We start from the raw sequence: 24,836 nt of genomic DNA on the forward strand, positions 1-24,836 counted from the left end.
TAAGGACACTAGCATTTTAGCAACAGAGAGTTAGTGGAGCTATAGTATAAGGACTAGGGCTAAATATTTACACTAATTCTTTGTCATTTATTATTTTTAGCAGTGTAGGACATATCACTGGAATGTAACGTGCCCTACTTTAATATCTGATGTGTCATGTCATCAAATGGAGAGACAATTTCATCATACAATAGTATTGTAGGACCTTTATTAGGCACCCCATGTTTTCTGAATGGGGCAGCTTTGTATCCATGTCTTTTATTTGTCATGGAGGAGCTGGATTTCTGCAGTTTACTCAATCATTTGAGAATTTATGGTCCCAAAAGTAATCTTTTAGCACCATCGTTTCTACATCTAATAATCAGAAGTGTATTAGAAGTGAATGAAAACTGCACTGTAAGATAAACATGGCTATGGCTAGGCCTAGGCTAGGACATCCATTATCCACCTCCTCTCATCTTTAAATACAGTTGCACCCGCTTGCAGTGTTGCTGCCAAAGTGCTGCTCTAACTTCCGTTTCAGCTTGTCTTTTAGGAATTATTTTGACGGGGCATTGCTTTCCCAATTAATTAAATTATATTACAATCCACATTACTTGTATAGAAGAGGAAAAATATTTTGTATGATTTACAGAGACAGATTTTTTGAGCAAAAAAATACTGTAAGCCAGATGCTTGAACATGCAGGTTTTTCTTGGTATTCAAATTACCGCTCACCACATCCATGTCTTCACAGGAACCGCTGTAACTGAGCATGGACACATTTCCAATTAAATCCAATATTCTGAGCAATGGTAATATAAGCCATACATACTACACAAGAGAGAGAGCATTGACACCAGGTGAACACCTGGTACATTGTAGGTGTAAAGAAAGGATCTAGGAAACCAAGGGACCCAGGCTGGTTAAGCCCTCTGTACCCTAGCAGGTACCACATATTTTCCTGCAGCAAAAAAACTCTCAGACATCGCTGACATAGCCCAGATTTGTTTTTAGAAATAGTCATGTCTAAGCTGTTTGACTTACATACTGACTGAACCAACAAGGAAACTCTTAAATATGAGAGAGACATGAAACCGTATACTTTATACTTACAAACTAATATTTACATTAATTGCTGAGGGAGATACGTATGTCTAGTGCATATTGTTGTGAAAATTGTTGGCCTTGGTCAAGTCCCAAGGACAGAACCATTACTGTAGCTAGGATATCTGTGAAAAATAAGATGGCAAAATATATTTTCAGTGGAGAGCAAAATGCAACTCAGTTCATTTGAACAATGGCCACATGGTGGCAATAGCATTGCACTGGGTACATCTCAATCTCATATTATAGTCCATTAGATCCTTTGGGAGTTGTTTGATATTACTGCAATTTTAGACAAAGTTTTTGGCTGGTGTCAAGATGTCATGCGTTTGTGGTCTTAAGCAATAGCCTACACTTCAAGCAGGTCCACTTGGGAGTCAGCTGGTGCAGTAATGGCACATTATTTTTTTTTAATACAGTGGAGAAATTGTACAATTATTGCTAATTAATTTTCACATTTCTGGCATGGATATTAATGGGATAGGATATTTTGCAATATCTCTCTCTCTCTCTCTCTCTCTCTCTCTCTCTCTCTCTCTCTCTCTCGCGCTAATTAACACATATCAAAGTGCATATACACGAGTATAACACCACAAAAGACACCCAAACCATATTTTCGCTATTTTAACATGTATTACATTAACTGTGATTTAACTCAACAGCAATAATAGTTATTGCAAAAGTTATTGTAGCAAAGCTGCCTCTTCTATGGCATTATATTTGTTTCCTTTGTGGTTACCCAAACCAAGTTCTAAGCCTGTCTTTATCATGCCCGAATCATGTGCAACCATGCACAGTTCTGTGTCTGGAGAAAACTATTGACGATTGATAAAAAATAAAAAAAATTCTGTGTTGTGTGATAGAGAATCGGGTGTATGTATTTTGATCATTTTGGTTATTGAAATTATGACTAGTTTAGCTCATGCAAAGTTAGTAGTTCATAAATCATTAAATTGTGTTAACTAATTTATCCTCAAACAGCCTGTGAATTGTTACAACCACAATATCTGTTAATGTCACTTCATGTACATGTTAACTTACTATTGGAATATAAACAGGATATTTGTTTGTGGTTAACTAAAATTAGGAGTTTAGCCAGTTTTGATAATATATATTCATCATATCATGTACACATTAGTTCATGTGTACTATGCAGGTTTTCACCTTGAAAATATTACTCTGATACACTGTCAACCTGTGTCTGTATTCACTTCTGCCCAATACCTTGTGTTTCTATGGTCTTAGCAAGGGTCCTCGCTGCAGCCCACATTTCCATTTTGGTGCAAATGACACCCCATAACGACTTAACATAGCCACACGCGTTACCAGCTCCATTTTAACTTACTTGTCTCCAGATTAACTGCATAGCCTACCAAGCACCCAGCTTTTTACTGAAAGTTGTCCCAAGCTGCTATTAATATCACGCACCTATCATTGCCCCTTTTGCTAGTTCTTGAACACTAGCAAAAGGAATTCAACTGAAGTAGTTAACTAGACACATTTCATTGTATCTTTATTTTTGAGTGTTCATATAGCTATCATACTATTTCAGTATCTATTTGTACAGCACATTCATCAGATGTTTATTATCAAGCGCAATGTAAATGGCATCGGCATTTGTTAGATAGTTACATCAGAGGTCAGATGTCGCCAGAAAATGCATCCCACTAATGAACAAAAAGTTCCAAACTACCGTGCTTTCGCGCTCGGGAGTGTGAACTCCCGAACACTGACTGGAGTGTGGACTCAGGAGCACGGTAGTGAGGAAGTTTGTGGTTTGAGACACAGCTAATGTTTTTTATGTGTTAATATTCCATTTGTCATTTTCCCTTTTCCCTATTACGTGTCCACGCCCCGTGCACCATATATATATTTCCTCTGCTGTAATTGTCTCACCTGTTCCTCATTGTGTCGTCAGTATTCTTGCATATAAGCTCACCTGTTTCTCTGTTCTGTGCCAGATCGTCTCCGAGTTCCCATCTCCAGTCCCGCATCGTCCCGTCCTGCCTCTATTCTCCTGCCTCTATTCTCCTCCATGCCCTCCCTGTCTGTATTCAGCCCTGCTCTAGTCCACCTGCCGGCCTACCCTTCGCCCTCCTGTTCTCCTGCCCCGCTGACTGATCTCCCAGTTCTGACTCCTGGTTTTGGACTTCACCCTGCCCTCTCCATATTGCTCTGGTTGCTTGGACTTTGACCCCTGCCTGGACTTGGTTACGACTCTGCCTCAGTTGCGCTATTCTGATTGCTGGAGATTTACCTGTTTCTGTGAACCTCAAATAAAGCCTGCTATTTATTACATCCTGTTGTCTATGTGTGGTTCCAATCGTTTCTGGAGTTTCCAGATACCAATGTGTCTTGAAGAAACATAGGCTATGCCTACTTCATGCACAATTTCAATGCAGTTATTAAAAATAGATGAGATGTGGATTTTCAAGAGTAAGTTGAAGTTACTTGAAGTTACTTGAAGATAGCCTTCTCTTCAATTAACTCTGCAGGTGTGTAGCAATAGTCTATGGATTAAAAATGACATTAAGAAGTTTGTGCTATCAAATTGCACCTTCAACATAATGCAGCTATCCTCCGACAGCAACAGGTAAAAAAGATTATAAAAAACTGTACTTTTATACCCAACCCCTATCAACGCATTCCATAATTTCACATGCTATTTATAATTCAAAAGCAGGCTGACTCCTTAATTATAAGCATACTGAATAATAAGAAAATATTTTGAGATGCTCACCAATATAAAATGGGGTCACGTCACTGAAAATGCCCTCTATTGTGTTGTCAACAGTGTTTTCACTGTCTTCCTCAGAAATATTAATTCAGACATTACATTATTGGTATTTGGCAGATTCTCTTATCCAGAATGACATACAACAAAGTTCAAATTGCCTACCAGGAAAAGTGCTCTGAAAGACCCGAGAGAGAAGTACAGTTTTAAGTGCTATAAAGATAAGGACTAGGGCCCATTTGATAAATCTGACAATGGATTATATCTAAACTAAACACTATAGAATGATAAGCACTTATGTAGGAACAATAAACAGCTTACATAGCCAACTAAACTAGCAGAAATATCATATAAAGTCCTCTATTTAGATGTAATAAAAACATTTGACAAAAAATACGTTGTTGTAAGACATCAACCTTTTTGGCATAAAATCTCAAGAACAGTTTTTTGCTCAACAGACTCTGCATGCGTGTTGAAAATGCTCCAGCTTCATTATTCAGGTGAAAAAATGCTGTGTTGATTCATGCAAGCCTAACAAATTATACACCGTTGGAAACATTTCCCTCGGTATATTATCATAGCAGGCTTACAAGCCTACAAGTATGCAATCAAGTTGGTCTAAATACAATGTAGGTAAGTATAATTATTCAGTTTGAGTACAAACCGGCTAGCAATTGAGCCTTGAACATGCAAAGTTAGTAGTTCATAAATCATTAAATTGTGTTAACTAATTTATCCTCAAACAGCCTGTGAATTGTTACAACCACAATATCTGTTAATGTCACTTCATGTACATGTTAACTTACTATTGGAATATAAACAGGATATTTGTTTGTGGTTAACTAAAATTAGGAGTTTAGCCAGTTTTGATAATATATATTCATCATATCATGTACACATTAGTTCATGTGTACTATGCAGGTTTTCACCTTGAAAATATTACTCTGATACACTGTCAACCTGTGTCTGTATTCACTTCTGCCCAATACCTTGTGTTTCTATGGTCTTAGCAAGGGTCCTCGCTGCAGCCCACATTTCCATTTTGGTGCAAATGACACCCCATAACGACTTAACATAGCCACACGCGTTACCAGCTCCATTTTAACTTACTTGTCTCCAGATTAACTGCATAGCCTACCAAGCACCCAGCTTTTTACTGAAAGTTGTCCCAAGCTGCTATTAATATCACGCACCTATCATTGCCCCTTTTGCTAGTTCTTGAACACTAGCAAAAGGAATTCAACTGAAGTAGTTAACTAGACACATTTCATTGTATCTTTATTTTTGAGTGTTCATATAGCTATCATACTATTTCAGTATCTATTTGTACAGCACATTCATCAGATGTTTATTATCAAGCGCAATGTAAATGGCATCGGCATTTGTTAGATAGTTACATCAGAGGTCAGATGTCGCCAGAAAATGCATCCCACTAATGAACAAAAAGTTCCAAACTACCGTGCTTTCGCGCTCGGGAGTGTGAACTCCCGAACACTGACTGGAGTGTGGACTCAGGAGCACGGTAGTGAGGAAGTTTGTGGTTTGAGACACAGCTAATGTTTTTTATGTGTTAATATTCCATTTGTCATTTTCCCTTTTCCCTATTACGTGTCCACGCCCCGTGCACCATATATATATTTCCTCTGCTGTAATTGTCTCACCTGTTCCTCATTGTGTCGTCAGTATTCTTGCATATAAGCTCACCTGTTTCTCTGTTCTGTGCCAGATCGTCTCCGAGTTCCCATCTCCAGTCCCGCATCGTCCCGTCCTGCCTCTATTCTCCTGCCTCTATTCTCCTCCATGCCCTCCCTGTCTGTATTCAGCCCTGCTCTAGTCCACCTGCCGGCCTACCCTTCGCCCTCCTGTTCTCCTGCCCCGCTGACTGATCTCCCAGTTCTGACTCCTGGTTTTGGACTTCACCCTGCCCTCTCCATATTGCTCTGGTTGCTTGGACTTTGACCCCTGCCTGGACTTGGTTACGACTCTGCCTCAGTTGCGCTATTCTGATTGCTGGAGATTTACCTGTTTCTGTGAACCTCAAATAAAGCCTGCTATTTATTACATCCTGTTGTCTATGTGTGGTTCCAATCGTTTCTGGAGTTTCCAGATACCAATGTGTCTTGAAGAAACATAGGCTATGCCTACTTCATGCACAATTTCAATGCAGTTATTAAAAATAGATGAGATGTGGATTTTCAAGAGTAAGTTGAAGTTACTTGAAGTTACTTGAAGATAGCCTTCTCTTCAATTAACTCTGCAGGTGTGTAGCAATAGTCTATGGATTAAAAATGACATTAAGAAGTTTGTGCTATCAAATTGCACCTTCAACATAATGCAGCTATCCTCCGACAGCAACAGGTAAAAAAGATTATAAAAAACTGTACTTTTATACCCAACCCCTATCAACGCATTCCATAATTTCACATGCTATTTATAATTCAAAAGCAGGCTGACTCCTTAATTATAAGCATACTGAATAATAAGAAAATATTTTGAGATGCTCACCAATATAAAATGGGGTCACGTCACTGAAAATGCCCTCTATTGTGTTGTCAACAGTGTTTTCACTGTCTTCCTCAGAAATATTAATTCAGACATTACATTATTGGTATTTGGCAGATTCTCTTATCCAGAATGACATACAACAAAGTTCAAATTGCCTACCAGGAAAAGTGCTCTGAAAGACCCGAGAGAGAAGTACAGTTTTAAGTGCTATAAAGATAAGGACTAGGGCCCATTTGATAAATCTGACAATGGATTATATCTAAACTAAACACTATAGAATGATAAGCACTTATGTAGGAACAATAAACAGCTTACATAGCCAACTAAACTAGCAGAAATATCATATAAAGTCCTCTATTTAGATGTAATAAAAACATTTGACAAAAAATACGTTGTTGTAAGACATCAACCTTTTTGGCATAAAATCTCAAGAACAGTTTTTTGCTCAACAGACTCTGCATGCGTGTTGAAAATGCTCCAGCTTCATTATTCAGGTGAAAAAATGCTGTGTTGATTCATGCAAGCCTAACAAATTATACACCGTTGGAAACATTTCCCTCGGTATATTATCATAGCAGGCTTACAAGCCTACAAGTATGCAATCAAGTTGGTCTAAATACAATGTAGGTAAGTATAATTATTCAGTTTGAGTACAAACCGGCTAGCAATTGAGCCTTGCATTATAAAACTGGAACAAATAAAAATACGTACCTGTTATATCGCATCTAAACACATAGTAACAGGGCTAAATGTTGTGTGCATAATGACATTGAGAATTTAAACAAGAATCTGGATACAAGAGTCAAAACTATCAGTCGGCTCCACCGGGGGTCTGCTAAATATGAATGCCATTTGTTCATTTGTTCACTATTCCAGTCGGCTGTAGGGGCGATGCCGCTCCATGAGATTCCTATGAATCCTTCGAGAATACTTCACTAACGGCCTGAGACCTGAAAAGGTGTTGTGTGCCATCACGAGTGAGCTTGAGGATGGCTGGCTACACCAGGAATGCCTGGGTTCCGTCCTCGATCTGAGACAGCTGAATCTCAAGGTATTGTCTGTGTTTTTCTAAAGCAGCCTCCACAATGGTCACTAGCATAGCGGTTTTCTTCATTGTGACTTTTTCTATGCGAGTCTGGCCCAAGCGAAAGTGGAAGAACTGGATATATATCCAATATCCCGATTGATAGTACTAAAAACTATGTTGGGAGAGATCTGTTAAGTTGGCTATTTATGTCATTATCTTCTTATTTCTGTCCTTTCTAAAAAACTGAAATAATACTTGGACTCAATGTTTTAAATGACATGCAATTTGGTTTGCGGTCCAGACATAGTACTGTGACCTCCACTTTTGAGTCACCAAAACATCAAGGAGGCCTTAGGCAATAAACTTACTTGTGCTGCTTTGTTTATAGACCTTAAAAAGGCTTTTGATACTGTGGACCATCTGTTACACATTAACAATCTGCTGAGTGCTGATATCGGAAGCAAAGCAACAAAGTGCTTCCACAGCTATCTGTCTAATTGATTGTTAAACATGGCAACGTCATGTCCGACCCAATCTTTTTAACAAAGGGTGTCCCACAAGGATCGGTTCAAGGGCCTTTGCTTTTCTTAATTTATGTTAACAACATAAGCAATCAATTTAGTCCTGCAAGTACCTTATTTATGCAGATGATACAATTATGTATTCCTGTGCCCCCACTGCGGAGATGGCCATTTCAATTCTGCAGACAGATTTGCTAGCCTATTTCTGCCTCAGCTTGATTTTGGTGATACTAACTATAGGTCCGCCTCCTCCACCACTTATCCAAGCTCAACCCCCTGTATCACTCAGCCTTGAGATATATCACAAACTGTATTTTTAGGACTCATCATTGCACTCTATACGGAATGACTGGTTGGTCATCCCTTTGCGTAGGCTACAACATTCGTACATTTAAGCTTATACGATTATTTTAAACAAATTTCCTACGTACTTTATAAGTCGGAAGTTTTTATTTGTTCAAAGCAGTCATAACCTGAGATCGCACAAATGGCTTGTCCTACAGTGGTCCTTGGTTCTGGAACAATCTGCAGGCCAAGCTCAAACTTGATTCTCTTATTTCATTAAACAATTTTAAATATAGAATAATGGATGTTCTCACGGTTAGCTGCAACTGTTTTAAGTAACACTGATGTGTTTATTTCACTGTTACCATGTGTTATGTTCCGTCATACTGTATGTATTGTAATGCACTTTGAATTGTATATACCTGCATAATTATGTATAGTATTGTAATGTAATGGTCCTGTGTTAATGATTTTGTAATTTTGTGCTGCTATTTGTCCCGTCTTGGCTAGGTCTCATTTGCAAAAGAGGTTTTAATCTCAATGTGACTTCCTAGTCAAATAAAGGTTTGTATATAATCAATAAAAGAAGAGAGGGTGCAGAGGAGAAATACTAGGTAGCCATCCTCCCAGTAGGCCACATGATCTCATTCCTGACTCACTGATGTGGCTGTTCACAGCTCTGCACATTCATGTGCGACTAAATCCCTAATTAATGTTGGCTCTTGTATCCTTGCCAGAGGAAAGAAAAGTGATTTTGTATCTGGGTAACAGACAGACATTTCCAGGAAATGGAGAGATGAATAGGATAGCTGCACAAGGGGAATGATTCCTGGCTGGCAGTGGTCAGAAACCAAGGATTACATCAGAGAAGCAAGAGGACAAGAGAAGATCCAAAGCCATTATCTCTGAACCCTGCAGAACGGTCATCAGCTACACTCAGCGGCCAGCAATGCTTGGAATCTCTTGTCTCCCCACTCCCTTGCATTGAAATGAAAGGACTCTGGTAATAAGCGTGAGGTGGGAGGTTATTTTGGTCTAGGTTCACTATGTGCATCCACGGACCAGCATCTATAAAAGGCCAAGGCTATTGTCATGGGGATTGGGTGGGATCAGATGTCAGTGTGGCAGTTTCACCACCTACGTTTCTTTACATAACTGTACTATAACCAGGGAGCTGTTTGAAATTCAGCCATTTTCTTTTGTCCTAAAACTGGCACAAGAGAGCAAAGTAATTCTTATTTAATTCTGTTACAATACAAAGATTGAATTTTGCAGAACGTGCAATGGTATTGCCCCCTTTTCTTAACACAAGCTTCAAAATGACATTCCCAAAATAAAATGCTTTAACCCTTTTGACTACATGAATGACCCAGCTTTGTTTTTTTCTCACCGAAATATAATTTTAGTATATGAATTGATACAGATGCTTTTGGCTGTGCCCGGTGGGCTTAGAAACACATTTAAACCAATTTAGACTTGGGCGTTGCAAAATAATTTTTTTGGCATAAAAATCCTGAGTGTGTGTCCTGAATAACTTGCAGTTTGTTTACACAGGAAAATATGTAATACCACTGCAATACCATACTCCTAGTTGGTGGTATGCTGAGTAGAATTTATACTGTAGTTGCTTGCACACAGAGCATTACATTCTTTACTTCTCTTTGTTGAGAACTTATAATTCCTCCACAGAAATTGTTAGTAAACTATAATAAATGCTGTAACTAAGTATAAAATGTTTCTCCTTTTGGAATTAGAAACTATTATGGATTTGGTTCGCTGGACCCATATAGAATAGAACATTTATCCTGATTTGTCATCCGTGGATTTCTAAAATGCAGTCAATCCCCCCCACACTTGTTTTTCCACCCTAGATGTTACAAAATAAGGAATCGTTGTGGCAAAAGCAAAGGTATCATAAATATTTAATGAAGATAGAACCATGAGTTTTAATACTTTCAAATGATGTATCCTGAGGCCATATTTATTGAAAATTTCACTGTGGGAAAAAGGATTGAATGCTAATACACCCACTCAGTTCAGTGCTACTAATGGGGTTAAAGTACCTGAAAAAACACATTTAATGCAATCATAGTAAATACATTGAATAAATTATTGATTAATGAATTAAAAGGCATCCTGCTGAGGAAGAGTGACGTACATGGTGCTGGTAAATAGTCTAATACTTGTGGGAATGGAGGCCCTTTAAAATCCGTCCTTGCTCTGATGAAAGTTAATTGTGCTTCCGAACAAAAACAAGCAATTCACATTTAGATGAGAATCCCATTCCATACTGGATTTTAGAGAAACAATTTACTAAGGTTGTATGTTCAGGCAAAACCTGAGATAAATCATGTAAGATTCATGAGATTTGGGATCGACTCGGCAACCAAAAAATAAGGACTATTGAAGAATCTTGCAGAACTTTTCCGAACAGTTTTGGTTCATGTCCAGTCCCATTATGACTACTTTTCCATTTAAACCGTTCGTCATTCTGAAAGCCCTAACACCAGCAAGAAGTCTATGCTCACTTGTTGAATACTACATCACTACCTACTTCACCATTTGTGAGATAGAGGTGTGGCTCAGCATGAATGCCAGGCTAAAGGTCCCCGCATTCCAAGCTAAGTGCAGAATCAGTCAAACAGCACATTGAAGGCCAGACTTTATCCAGCAGCAGCTGCCACAGCATCTCCTCTCCAGGCTCAGAAGTGACTTACAACACAGGACAGCCTCACTCTGACCCTCATTCTTTCTGCAGTGTTCTTTCCATGGATCACATATTGCCCCATCTGTCCTGTCCAACCGTCTAGGTCAAGGATTCATTTCTGTTCACTTTGACTGTACATGATTTACAGTTAGCTCATTATTCACTGTGGATCTTGGGGTAACCCACAGTATTTCCAGGTAGCCGACCAGACCATCAGTGGTTGCTGTTGGTAAAGGATAAGGGTTGATATAGTTTGGGGTTTTGACTAAAGAACACATTCAAACACCAAGTGCTTCTATATTTTATTCTTTGGTTTAAACTCAATAGCTGAGTTTTACAATTCCCTGTCTGCTTGGTGTGATTGGATCCCACCCCTCCCTGTAAAGGATTATGGGGCTTACTGTAAAGTAAGCTGTTCTATGTATTGGCTTGATTCATAACATTTTATTAAGCAGATCAGATCTAACCTTTTATATACCACTGTAGATAGCTTACAATTCCTGTGGGTTCCACATTAATCCCCTAATCCTCGCGTAAAAGAGACAGATGGAGATTTGCAATACTTTCTCAGAAATTATGATTCTGTCCATTTAAAACATGGCCTGTTGCTTCCTATGGAAGGCAGGCTTGGTTAAAACACATGAGGGAATGTAAAACAAAATCTGTTACCTTTAAGGTTTATGGCTTAAGCTTTTCTTACTCTATACCAAAGCATTGTGTTCAATGTTTGCCCTACACAATTGTGTGTGTAGGGAGAACACTCTATATATCTTTATCTGTACAATACGCAAAATGATCAGTATCTGTATTTGGATAGAAGACCAGAAGTTCATGTAGCTTAGTCAGTTTTCAGGCGTACTGACATTGGCATTTCTTTCAATGTACCAAACAATGTACTAACTGTAAGTTATTTATGACATCATTAATACAGTGTGTAATGGTTATTTTTTTTATGCATTATTTCATGATCAACGCTAACTTAAATGTTCTGAATGATTACCCATTATATGCCAGTGAATTTTAAAATGGAATCTGTCTGAACAACATTTCTGCATCTGTGTTAAGGAACTCACTTGAAGCTTATATTCAAGAGCATCCCCCAATCTACTTATTTTAGAGTTTCATGGAGGGAGAAGTGCTGGCATTCTGATGAGAATACATGTGCATGTTCTCATGAGTTATGGCTTTAACAACCTGAAAGAGAAACAAACTGTTTCACCTCTAATATTATAAACAATAATCACAGAACCAAATGACAGGGAAGAACACAGAAACTATAACAGAACTGAAATTGATGTTTTATTTCAGCTGGCAAAATTAAAATACAACACAGTTAAAAAAGAGAGGAAGGACCCATACTGTGGCAATGACATTGTGGGGAATAACATGGGACACTGCAGACAGATGCTGGGTCATCAGCACAGATTGGGGCATTGTTGGGGTTCTTGAGAATGTCAGATGTTGTTCTGAGGTGATTGTGTCATAGGAACTGTTGCATCCTGGTTCCTACAACGTGAAAGGTAGCAAGGATTGAAATTTAAAAACTGAAGACCATGGTGGTGTATGCTTATAGACAGGTGACAATAAAATATTAAAGGGTTGACTGACCTGCATGTTCATCCAGCCATAATATGCTTGACAAAAGCTAGAGAAGAAGCAGAAACATGTATTTACGGTATATTGGTACATACACCTTTCCGGATTAATAATTTGTTCCACAGAATGGGGAATGGGATCTGGTTGGCTCACCTTCATAGTTGATGCAGCCATTGGTGTCCTCCTGTCCATTAAGCAGCTGTTCCACTTCTCCCTCAGACATTTTTTCGCCTGCCACGACAAATTACTGTCTTTAGTTATCTTTAGTTATCATTATGTTTGGGATACTAATCTTGCATATTGTAAGTTCTTCTCTTATTTAGTATCTTTAATCTGTATCAGTTTTTTTAAATTTCTTCAAACATTTGGCATCCCATCCAGGAGAAGCAGATCTCACCAAGCGTAGCAAGAACATGCCGCAACTCAGCTCCCATGACCGTGCCATTGCCCTCCTTGTCAAAGACACGCAGCCCCTCAACGAAGTCCTCAAAGGTGCCCCGGTCCTTGGCCTTAGTGATTTGTTGAAACATGGGAAGGAAGGTCTCAAAGTCGATCAGCTTACTGTTCATTTCTGTGTGGGAGCAGGGAAACGCAGATAAGATATTTGAGCACCGAGACCTGATAACTGTCAGTAAGCTTAACCCATTTATTATAAGTATAAAGTGATAATTACTTGAATCAGATGATGGTAAATTGTCACAGCCCTACATGTGCCAAATGTATTCCACCCACTTAATACTTAATACTGGAATTGTAAGTCAGAAATCCTATTTGTGTAAACAGTTGAACCTAACCCTTTTTTACATAGTCATTTACTTTTATAGAGTTTATAAAGTACATTTGCAAAGGCAATATACTCTAGTACTTCAGAAAATGATTTTGTGTTCCTGTTTACCTTTGAGACCAAGATTGATTATCAGAACATTTATGCGAGAAAATAAGAATAAAATAAATAAGATAAATCAGAAGAACCACTATAGAAAATCAAAGGAAAAAAACAAAACATGTTTTGGGACATGATTCTGTGCTCAGATTATGCCACCCAATCCCACCATAGTTTCACACTGACCTTCGGGTTTTGGTTTCCCCAATACATTCAGGACCTCTGCATTGGTGGGGTTCTGGCCGAGGGCCCGCATGACGTCACCACACTGGGCATAGCTGATTTTCATCTCATTTTCAGGGGTCCTGTCGAACAGCAAGAAGGCCTCCTTGAACTCTGGTATAGGGGGTGAGAAGCACATAAGTCACCTTACTTGTCAGCAACTTTAACACATGCTATAATAATCTCAAGACATTTTATGATAGTATTCTTTCAAACTGGTTGATAAAATGGCAAATCCCTCTTAAAATTCTGAATGTTCAGTGTGTTAGTTCTAAGGTTATGTACATCTTTAAGCAGTGTAAGAGGATCATGACATCAGTTAATGGAAAAATGATCCCTTTGCTTACCATCAATCTGGTCTCCATTGAAATCAGTCTGGAAGAGATACAAAGACCTGTCATGATCGCATATCATCTTTTCATCACTCAAACATGAATGAAACATAGAAAACATTGAAAAGATATACATAGGTAATTATACATGACATAGCTCTAAATTCTACAGTCTTCAGATAGGGAGCTTTCAACATTTTTAAAATTTGTACTTTTTTATTGACATACAATAGTGAAGATACATTCAGTGTTAGTCCATGTTTCATGTATCAATATTTAATCACAGATAATCTACTAATATTTTCTAAGACCGACACCCATCCTTAAGCATGCTTCAAATGAACCTATTAACGCTAACCTAAATATCTATTAAAATAACGTAGGTTTCCCAAACACATTCGTAAGGAAAGTAGCCCATATATTTTGTTCACAAGTTAAGAGAGGTCTAGATCAATGTTTCCCAATGCCACACATTTATTTTGGTCGCAAAAGGTAGTCTAAAATGATTTATCTGAGTTGTGTATAAACATAAACAAAACATAATCATGATTTAAATGTCCACGTTGTTCATTTGTTTTAAAACCAACCGCAAGCTACCTCATCTGATTCACTATAATGTGTTTTGGTAGCCATCACATATAGTGAATATCCCAATAAGGCACAGTTGTAACACTAGTTGCAACTGTTCCTCATAGTGATAGACTTGCTGTTTCATGCCAAACATGTGCGGACTTGGAGCCAGGGGATATATGATTAAAATGCTATGTGCTTTCGTTGGGGGGGGGGGGGGGGGGGCTGGGGGAATAACTCACTCAGAGTTTAATGCACAGAACTCAAACTTGCAGGCTAGTTAGATGACAGCGCAGGACATATGAACACATTTTCTCATCCGTGTTTATGTTGTTGGGTGAGAAAAATGCAATTGTGCCAGTTCTCCCATACTGTAACATATGCTGTTCGTTGGGAACATTAAAAATCATCTTTAAAATAAGTTAACACATCCTGAATCATAAAGAGCTCTATGACCCTCGGAACCAACTATATAAAGACAACATTACATAATATGTTATTTTAGTGTCATCATCGCTGCTGTAGGAGCGTCACATATTTTCATTTAAAATAAAACAAACTAACATCAAAACATAGTGCCAGATTTACGTACATGAAGCTCTCAGCACAAAACATGGCCTGACGAGGGTATGTTGGTGTGGTCGCAGTTTGCCTGAAATGAACATCTTATTTACAAAGGCTACAGTTCATTATGCAATCAGCGAATCGCACTGCCCACTAATGACATTTTGCGAATGAGGCAGATCTTAAACATTACAGTTAAAACATGAGTTGAGTGCATTGAATATCTTCACTGCATGTGACGATATCTGGTGCCACATAAAAGCGTATCCAGCACAGGACAAAATGTGTACATATTCCAACTATGGTAGCTATTGCCATTTGAATTATGAGAGATGTAACGTTGCAATGAGCTTGACTATTGCTGGGATAGAACGGGAACATTGTGTGGGAGGTTCCATGACATATTTTATTTCGATATGTATGGCTGGTTGGTTGTCACGGAAGTCCCTCCATTTATTTTCCATGATTGTTTTGGAGGATAACTAATCAAAACAAACACACAACCCTCTTTTTATTATTTTAGAAATGCCACTTGAGCATGCTCTGTTTCTAACAATGTTCTGTTAAAGGCAAAATGCATGTGTTCCCATGATGGACAAAAGCGATTAAAAGCAGCATATCAATGCATTCAGCCTACTCATATTTTTTTACAAGTGGCAACGAGTTTTTGAAACGTATAATATTTGTTACTGTCACTATGGCTGAGCACATTATCTCAGTCATTTCCCACTACTTCGAATGAGATATTGGTTAATTTCAAAAAAGATTTCTCTGCAAAATACCCAGCCTTAATTATTGCTTGGCTGCAACATTTCATATTAATAATCAGCTTGATGATTTCGTGGAGTTGAAATAGTGTGATTTTTGTTGCAAAGATGATTTCATTGCAAAGTCATTTGTTATTTAAGATGTGTGACATGTGCCAAAACTCAACACTTTGCAGGTCTACTACAATGGCAACGGACTCGTCAACTACTGATTTTGGTATTGCTACGTTGTGTTATATAAAATATTAAGACTTTTTTTGCACAAAAATAACTCAATTTAAATCCAGTGGATCCCAACACAAAACCACTCATTATGTCTGTAATTCAGAAGCATGCATGCCTTTTCTAATTTCACTGTACATTTTATTAAATTTGAATTAGACCTGAAAATTCTACATTTTGATTATTAATTATTTATAGACTTAACATAGGGAGACACAATGCTGACATAAATGAGCATGAGACTATTATGTTCAGCAACATTACCTCATGCAGGTAGTAGCTAGCTAGATGACATACATATTACATATCACACCGACAGGCTAGCAGCAGCCAGTCTCACTGACTGTCCAAAGTAGTAAGCATTGAATTTGTGAATAAGATACAGTAAAGCGAGGGCCAAAAAAGTACAGTTAGGCTGGTGTACAAAAACAGAAAACTTTCAGCTAAGTCGCCAGATATGTTACTTTATTAGGCTAGTCATAAACACTAGGCTAGCCAGTTAGCGCTAGCTAGTAGCTACACAATGAAATGGCAGTGACAGAGTTAATGCCAGCTAGTTAACTAGCTAGCTAGCCTATGGTTAGGCATTTAAGTAGTTATACCTTACTAGCTAACTAGCTGACTGACTGATATAGGACATCTCTTATTACACATGAGAGAACATACAATCTTGCTAGGAAAGGTAACTTAATATGCAAATACCGTGTTTATGGCAGACAGTTTGTATCTCCTTAAGATTTGATGGAAGAAATGTGTTTTAGACTGTGGAATTATCTAGCTAGCTATAAAAACAAAACCTTTGGTTGAGAACCAAGAAAAAATAAAAATACCACTTTTGTCAGTAGATGGCATCTGCGTAAAATAAATTGGGACAGTTACAGTTAAACAGTTAGCTATTGGGCAAGTTATCAGCCATTTTTAATACATATTTATAATAACCTATGTTTTAAGTGAAATGTTTACATTTGCTGTAAGCCTCAAAAAGCAGGACTAGCTCTAATGCTAACATCAGCCTGCTCTCCATCAAGTGTATCTGCACAGATCTTTGACAACATGCTCCAGCCCTGTAGTTTATATTCAGTTTGTATTATTTGTATAAACTCAACAGATACAAAATAAATTGTATATATTACATACAACATTATAACATTTATTCCCTCAGAATCAAAGTGATTTGTGGGTGACACTATCATTGAGTGACTGTGCATGCACTGTAGTTTGTCATCACTTTGTTTAATTGGTAAATTAATCGACAATTAATAATTATGTATTGGCCTATATTGATACATATACTGTATACTGTATTTCTGCTTCTACACTTTTATCCAGAATGACATATAGTAGGCCTATATGAATTAGATCATAATATACACTCTACACTGTACAAAATATACTTTAATGCATGATCGATCAATTCATCACACTATTTTAAAAACTGCATGCTACTTACCAATACACTTTGTGGACAAGATACAATATATCTGGTCCCAAATAGGACATGTTGCTAATAAAGCATGCTTAGAAAAGTGCAAAATAAATAGATTACCTCTCACTTTAATATGAAATTTTGCCAATACACTTTACAGGGCACTTCTTTACTGTGCACATTTTTAATTATTTGAGAGGTTTGAATGTTAAACAATCTGCCCAGCAAATGTTGTTTGATGTACAGTAGACATTATACATGGCTGTAGCAGTTGTCAGAGATCTCTGCTGATACACCTTGATGGAGAGCAGGCTGATGGTAGCATTATGGCTGATTAATTACATTTTCTGTCTTTTGAGGCTTCAGCAAATGCAAACATTTAACTTCAAACATAGTTTATTTTGTCATTAATACATTATATGACCACCAATTCATTTTCATTTTGCAGTGTAAATGAATTGCTGTGATTGTATGTTTTGTATGTTTTTATCAACACATGGTTTAAAGGTAGAAAGATAATAGAAGCATTGCTCAAGTTATGCCTTTGTTTGATATCCTTACTATTGGCTTCTTGCTTCAAATATACATAGCGGCCATTCTATATTGTTCAGTATATCTGCATTAAGTCAGCTTTGAATGCTGAGTGGGGAACAAGCTCTTACAAGTTACCACTACATCAACCTTTGGTGTTGATGAAGAGTGTTGGATTGTCAAGGTCAAAACCAGACAGCAGCTACACTGCATTCCTATACATATATCTTGGTCTAAGAATATTACCCCCTGCTTACGGGGATTAGCGGGAAACCATATCTCCCTCCGTCTGTCCTGGTGGTAAGATGGAAGCTAATTTAAGAACAATGGGACTGTAAAGCTGCACACAAATACCTGTTAATAAGGCAGAAATATGGTTGGTTTGCTGCTCGGAGCTTCCATTTGCACTTATGCAATCCCAGCATGCAACTTCTTTTTATAAACTGCTATTAACTTTGCTTGATATGTGTGAATAATTAAACAGACAAGCTTGTCTATGGAATAACAAGACTGCTCACTCCCTATTTGCTACTCAAATTTGGGAACTGCAGGGGCTGGGGAACTAAGCAGGCAGAGTAATATCTAATTATGTAGTTTCAATGTGTACATTTCTAGCTGATTTGGATATGAGTGACTGTTAAATAAGTGCAATGTGATGAAATGACATAAAAAAATTATATGGATTATAAGGTTCCCCCAACACAAAAAAGACTTCAAATTATAGAATGAACAGTACAAAGCAAGCAGTGACAACAACGTCAGCATCATAGATAACCTTTTAGAATTCAATTAGCAGTTTGGGTTAGATTTCCCAAGCCCTATTGCAGCAAAAAGGAAGTCTTGTTTGTCCATCTGATGCTGGAAAAACTTGAGAGCCATCTGGCTCAAACTCTTTTCTCTTCGCGCAGGCAGCGCAGCATCTGTTATAGTGCTGCTACTGTATCCCAAACACAATGACACAGAGTCTAAGTGCAGCTTCTCATAGTGAACCAGATGATGAGGATGGCCCATTACTTCAAGACATGCAGGCATACAGACACATGCAAAGGCTGATAGCATGCAGATCCATCCCATGCAGGGACACTCACAGAGATGATCTTGGGTGGGGGTGCAGGTTCCTTAGGGGGCTCGGGTGCCGGTGCAGCTGCTGCTGCGGGTGCTGCTGCTGGTGCCGGTTCTGCTGCGGGTGCTGCTGCTGGTGCCGGTTCTGCAGCAGGAGTTGCAGCAGGTGCTGCAGCAGGCGCTGCAGCTGGTGCCGGTTCTGCTGCCGGTGCTGCTGGTGCTGCCTCTGGGGCAGGAGACGGTGCCGGTGGCGGTGCCGGTGATGTAGCAGGAGCTGCCGGGGGGGCCTCCTTCTTCCCCTCAGGCTTTTTGGGGGCCATGGCTCAGCCTATGGAAGCACAGAAGAGAAGAGCTGGCACAATGGAATATGCTGCCAAGAACAAAGGGCTGAAGTCAGTCTGGATTTATATACCCAGCCCTTATCTACTCTTCAGTGCGAGGAGGGAGGAGGGGGGGTGGGGGAGCCACCTCGACTTACTATAAAAGGAGTGAAAGCTGAACCCCAAAAAATGTCCATTGTTTAGAACCCTATTCACCATATTATCCGGCCTCTGCCCTCCATGTTCTCTTTGAGGGGATGCTGATGAAGCACTTATTTTTCTCATGATGAATTTCATTGTAAATGGTGTCTGAGCAAGTAGGGGCAAACAGAAACTTTATTGCTGTAGTGTAGGCAATACACATGGGATGTGATGGAGCTGATGGGGGAGGGTTGTTGGGGATGGGGGTACAGATTGTGCCCTGTGTCTTTTTTTAAGTGCTTCTGTTGAAATGTTAACCGTGTGCCTCTTCATATACATGCCTAAGAACTGAAATCTTTTTGTCATTTCTTTACTTAGCTGGCTATGGCTCCCTTGAGCCAGATGTTATGTACCCCTGCTTCATGAATTAGTAACCAGACAACATCGCTTTGTTTGTACTTGAAAAATGTGGGCCTGTGGATGCGGAGGCTTCTATGTACCAAATCACCTTCAGACACGGAGTGCTGACTGGGAGGGAGAGGAAAAGTTTGATTAAATTGAGTACTCGTGCGCTTCTTTCCCCTTTCCCATGTCACATACACAAAGCTCAATAGGGACAAAGTGCATATCTTTACAGATAAACTCATCTCTTCAGGCCGCACCTTTCCCTCCCTACCTGACTACTATGATTAGCCATGTGCATGCCATAGCTTATAATAGCACTTATGTAGTATTCGGGGTATTCTAGCTGCCAACCGTGGTATGCTAGTTGGTAAGTTGATGTACTCTTCAAGGGTTCAAGTTGTATCTATATGATCACTCTCAGAATTGTACTTTCCTCTAGGGTCCTCAACGCACCTGGGTGTGATTTGCACTTTATTGTACGTTGCACTGGATAAGAGAGTCTGCTAAATGCCTGTAATGTAATGTAAATGCAATGTAATGTTTTAAGACTGCACACAGTCTTGGTGTTCACAAAATACAATGTATTGAACGTTGAGTGCTTCATAGGCTTCATATAGCTTCTAATGCGTAAACACTTAAACACCCTGGAGGCAGGCTGCATTCCATGTCTTTGACCGTGTGGTCTAGTCAGAGGCCACTAGCCACCTGCTGGCCCAGCCTGTACATTCCTTCTGCTCCTCTGGGGCTAAGCTGTGCGTGGGGTGTGAAGATATCTTTCAACACCTCCCTGGAAAGTACTGTAGCTTATATAATGTACAGCAGTTACTGCTTTTGCATTCCAGCAATTACCAGAAGCTTCTATCGCTGGTCACTGCTGTGCAGCTTGGCAAAGTTCTTCTATTTCTTGTTACCATTCAGTACTTGCCAACATAAAACTTTATTTAAACAGCACCAAAGAGTGTGAACCTCCCAAAGCAACACCCCATCTCCTCAAACATACACACCATTGCAGTGAGTGTGTGCACTGTAGTTCTTAAACAGACTATTGCTCTGGGTGTGGGTACTGTACTCCTCAAACACACACACCATTGCAATGAGTGTGGGTACTGTAGTCCTTAGACATTGCAAGAGTTGGTACTGTAATTGAAACTGGTATGAAACTTGACTGGTGGCTGGCAAAATATGAGTGTTGTTGTAGTTTCAATGTAGCAACTTGTTAGCAAGTTTAAAGCACATAACAGTTTAGAAATACACAGCTGAGATATTTAATGATCTATTTCAGCGTACGTTAACCACAGACCTTGTATTCAGAAATATATTGCCATCACTGTAACACTCTATCCTCAAACACACACACCATTGCAGTGAGTGTGGGTACTGTAGTCCTTAAACAGACCATTGCAGTGTATGAGTACTGTAATCCTCAAACACACGCCATTACAGCAAGTGTGGGTACTGTAGTCCGTAAACAGACATACACTGTAGAAAAAATAGCTTTACAGGTGCTGCCACAGGTGTTGCACAATGAAACACCTGGAGTGGGCTGCAGAATTACTGGCACCCCTGGTCAGGCACCTTTTGTTGCCATGGAGCTATTTCTGAGTGGATTTTGAGGTATGCTTTGGGTAATTGCTGGAAAGTCCACTGCTAAGTCTTAGCCTTGGTGTAGAGGCAACCAGAATTTTACATTTAGATTTGAGTCATTTGGCAGACACTTTTAATCCGAAGTGATTTACAGGTGCATAGGTTCTTCCACAAGCTAAAGCATAACATCCATAACTAGTAAAAGAGCCACTACCATGCTTCACCGTGGGTATGGTGCGCATCTCCGGACACCAAACCTACCGATGCTGTATGCTGTATATTCAATTGGGTCTGATCTGGCCACTGCACCTTTGTTCAATCATACTTTAAATGACCAAAGGAGACCAAAATGTTATGTTTTGGTCAGATACAGCATCAGCATGTTTGGCATTGAAACAGAGATGCATAAAAAGAGATACCCCTCATATCCACGGTGAAATATGATGGCTATCTCAGGCACTGAATCTCAATCCAGTCAAATACATGTGGGCTGAACTAAAGAGAGCCATTGATATGCACAAACACAAGAATGTGACGAATCTGAATAGTGGAATGGTCCAAAATCCCTTCAAATGTGTTCTTTGTCAAGAATTAGAGGAAAAGACTCTCTGCTGTTATTCTTTCCAGAGGTAGATGCACCAAGGACTAAACCAAGGCGACCAATAATAATTATGGAACCGTGATTTTGGTGAAATCTATCTTTTACAAAATTTATGTTTGATTTTGGTGGGTTCCATTGAAACATTTATAAAGTACAGTATTTTTCACATGTTTTTTCACAACTGTCGTGTCACTAGTGAGCAACATGTCTCAACAAAGCCAAGAAATGAGCCTGAGATACGCAGCCCGATGTTGGCTGCTTGAAACGGGCACACCATTGCAGTATGTGGATACTGTAGTTTCTAAACAGACAGACTAATTCAGTGAGTTTGTGCATTGTAGTCTATAAACACACACCATTGTAGCGAGTGTGTGCACTGTAATCCTAACACAGAGGTAGGCTTTGCCCTCTGCTGGGCTCTGCTGAAACTCACCTCTGAAAACCACAAGCAGGTATGGCCTTATCAGTATGAGGTATGCCATTTTATTATTCACAAATTGGTTTTGACTTATCTTTATTTTTTGTTTAATGGGATATAGATAGATAATTGTAGCCCTACACAGATACAACTGTCCTTTTCCGCCTTTTCCCCATGTTACATTGTGTCCAATAGGTATTTAAGTGGAGCATTTCAAGGTTATTTTACTTATTCAATTTTCAACATATTCTCATTCATTTATTTTCCTGAAACTTAATTGAATGAATGATCCAGTCAAACTGTCGTGAGTGCAGTATTCTTTCCAAGAGGTTTTCTTACTTAAGTTAGTGTGTTCGGCCTGAAAGAGAATTTCTTCTCATTAAATGTATATTTGATTTATGTATCCAAGACAAGACTTTTCCTGTTACTGTTTTAAAATTCACAAGAGTAATTTGCTTTTAAGTCTAAAATGTAAGTGCATTCAACCTTTAAATGTGTGATTGTGTAAATATGTTACTGTTGTTCTGGAGAAAGCTTTATCTGGTCTGGTTCAGCCAGACCTGGGGACGCAGGTACAGTAGATGGATGAGAGAGATGGACCCTTGGGGCTGTGTATTTTGAAAACAAAGAAGCAATGGTGCTATGCTCTTCTTATATTTGCATGCATTTTCGTTTAGATCTACCTAACCATCTGTGAATTTTGCATCAGAACACGTACTACTACAACAATAGGAAATTAATTTAAACTGTCTCAGATGAAGAAGAATGCAGTACTGGTGTTGGTGTATGTGAAATGCTCCAGATGTTTTATGCTTTACAAATCCACCATTTATTCCCTGTCAAAGACAAGGAAACATTTGGTACACCGAGTGAAGCTGTAAAAGTGTCCCTCGGGTCTCAGCAGAAAGTCAGTTTATGTTTCATAAATAATGCATAACAAACATCAGGTTGAGGAAGTCTCTGAGTCTAAGTCAGCCAAAATGGCCTTTTATTTCATTTTGTGGTATTCATATTTCGTATCATACCTGTCTCTGTTTAACATGTGACTAACATGATCTTTCTGAGTGTTATGCTTGCTCTGTGTTTTTTTGGAGAAGACTCATTTGTGTGTCTATATGGAAATATTATGTAAGTTAATAACATTATATAAAATAATTTCAGATGTATCACAAGTATCAGGGATTCCAGTGAAAAAATATAAATAAACTGAGCATCTATCATCGAGAGACATACCCTGTACCAGTGAAAGTAGACTACACCCTTGGGGATGTTGACGTCAGTGTTTGCTTTGTGAACAGAAGTATATTCTATAACAGGAATGAAAAGACTGTATGGGACATTTCCTGTTTACTTTTTATTTTCCGTGAAGATACAGAGATTGTACATGCATGTCATCATTGTCTATTGGATATTTTTTCACATATTGACTGTCCATCCATCCATCCATTATCTGAACCCGCTTATCCTGAACAGGGTCGCAGGGGGCTGGAGCCTATCCCAGCATACATTGGGCGAAAGGCAGGAATACACCCTGGACAGGTCGCCAGTCCATCGCAGGGCACACACACCATTCACTCAAACACTCATACCTACGGGCAATTTAGACTCTCCAATCAGCCTAACCTGCATGTCTTTGGACTGTGGGAGGAAACCGGAGTACCCGGAGGAAACCCACGCAGACACGGGGAGAACATGCAAACTCCGCACAGAGAGGCCCCGGCCGACAGGGATTCGAACCCAAGACCTCCTTGCTGTGAGGCGGCAGTGCTACCCACTGCGCCATCCGTGCCGCCCATATTGACTGTGGTAAATAAAAAAAGAAATGAAGACCCCTTTGTTTTTTCTAGTAAGCTCAGGTTGATCTTTATAGTGTACTGCGATAATAACATAGCGATGCTCATTGTTGGGCAAAATGTTCATTTTCACATCACAAACTACACATTGAAATTTAGTTTAATTAATTTAATTTTTATTGATAAATTATTTGTCAGATTATCATCTTTAAGCAATATAAATATACAAAATATTTTAGCCTATTGAGCTGAAGATATTTTTGTGTTTTTGGAAGTTAAAATATATAATTTCATGAATGGTAAATGGTTGGCATTTATATAGCGCCTTTATCCAAAGCGCGGTACAATTGCTGCTTCTCATTCACCCATTCATACACACACTCACACACTCACACACTCACACACCAACAGCGGTTGGCTGCCATGCAAGGCACCGACCAGCTCATCAGGAGCATTTGGGGGTTGGGTGTCTTGCTCAGCCCAGGTGGGGGATTGAACCAGCAACCAACCCTCCGACTGCCAGACGACAGCTCT

At 39.1% G+C, this 24,836-nt stretch overlaps 1 protein-coding gene across 1 annotated transcript; it reads right to left on the bottom strand.

Annotated features, from left to right (window-relative positions):
• Positions 1 to 12,253: 12,253 nt before the first annotated feature.
• zgc:163073 (uncharacterized protein LOC100037358 homolog) lies at positions 12,254 to 19,360 on the bottom strand. Its single transcript, XM_061229646.1, has 8 exons — positions 19,265 to 19,360; positions 19,067 to 19,105; positions 13,914 to 13,941; positions 13,531 to 13,680; positions 12,859 to 13,032; positions 12,615 to 12,692; positions 12,474 to 12,510; positions 12,254 to 12,371 (listed from the first exon to the last, which is right to left on the bottom strand). Exons 1-7 carry the CDS (start codon positions 19,358 to 19,360, stop codon positions 12,482 to 12,484), a joined length of 594 nt encoding a protein of 197 aa, XP_061085630.1. The 3' UTR covers positions 12,254 to 12,371; positions 12,474 to 12,481.
• Positions 19,361 to 24,836: the final 5,476 nt, after the last annotated feature.

This window comes from Conger conger, chromosome 2 (assembly GCF_963514075.1).
Source record: "Conger conger chromosome 2, fConCon1.1, whole genome shotgun sequence".
Lineage (NCBI taxonomy): Eukaryota > Metazoa > Chordata > Actinopteri > Anguilliformes > Congridae > Conger > Conger conger.

Bases quoted from the DNA above. Each gene is read 5' to 3' on its own strand.
- zgc:163073 (XM_061229646.1), bottom strand. From the start codon at position 19,360: ATGGCCCCCAAAAAGCCTGAGGGGAAGAAGGAGGCCCCCCCGGCAGCT. The intron at 13,942-19,066 runs GTGAGTGTCCCT...TATCTCTTCCAG, and splicing joins CCCCACCCAAGATCATCTCT to ACTGATTTCAATGGAGACCA. The intron at 13,681-13,913 runs GTAAGCAAAGGG...CCCCTATACCAG, and splicing joins CAATGGAGACCAGATTGATG to AGTTCAAGGAGGCCTTCTTG.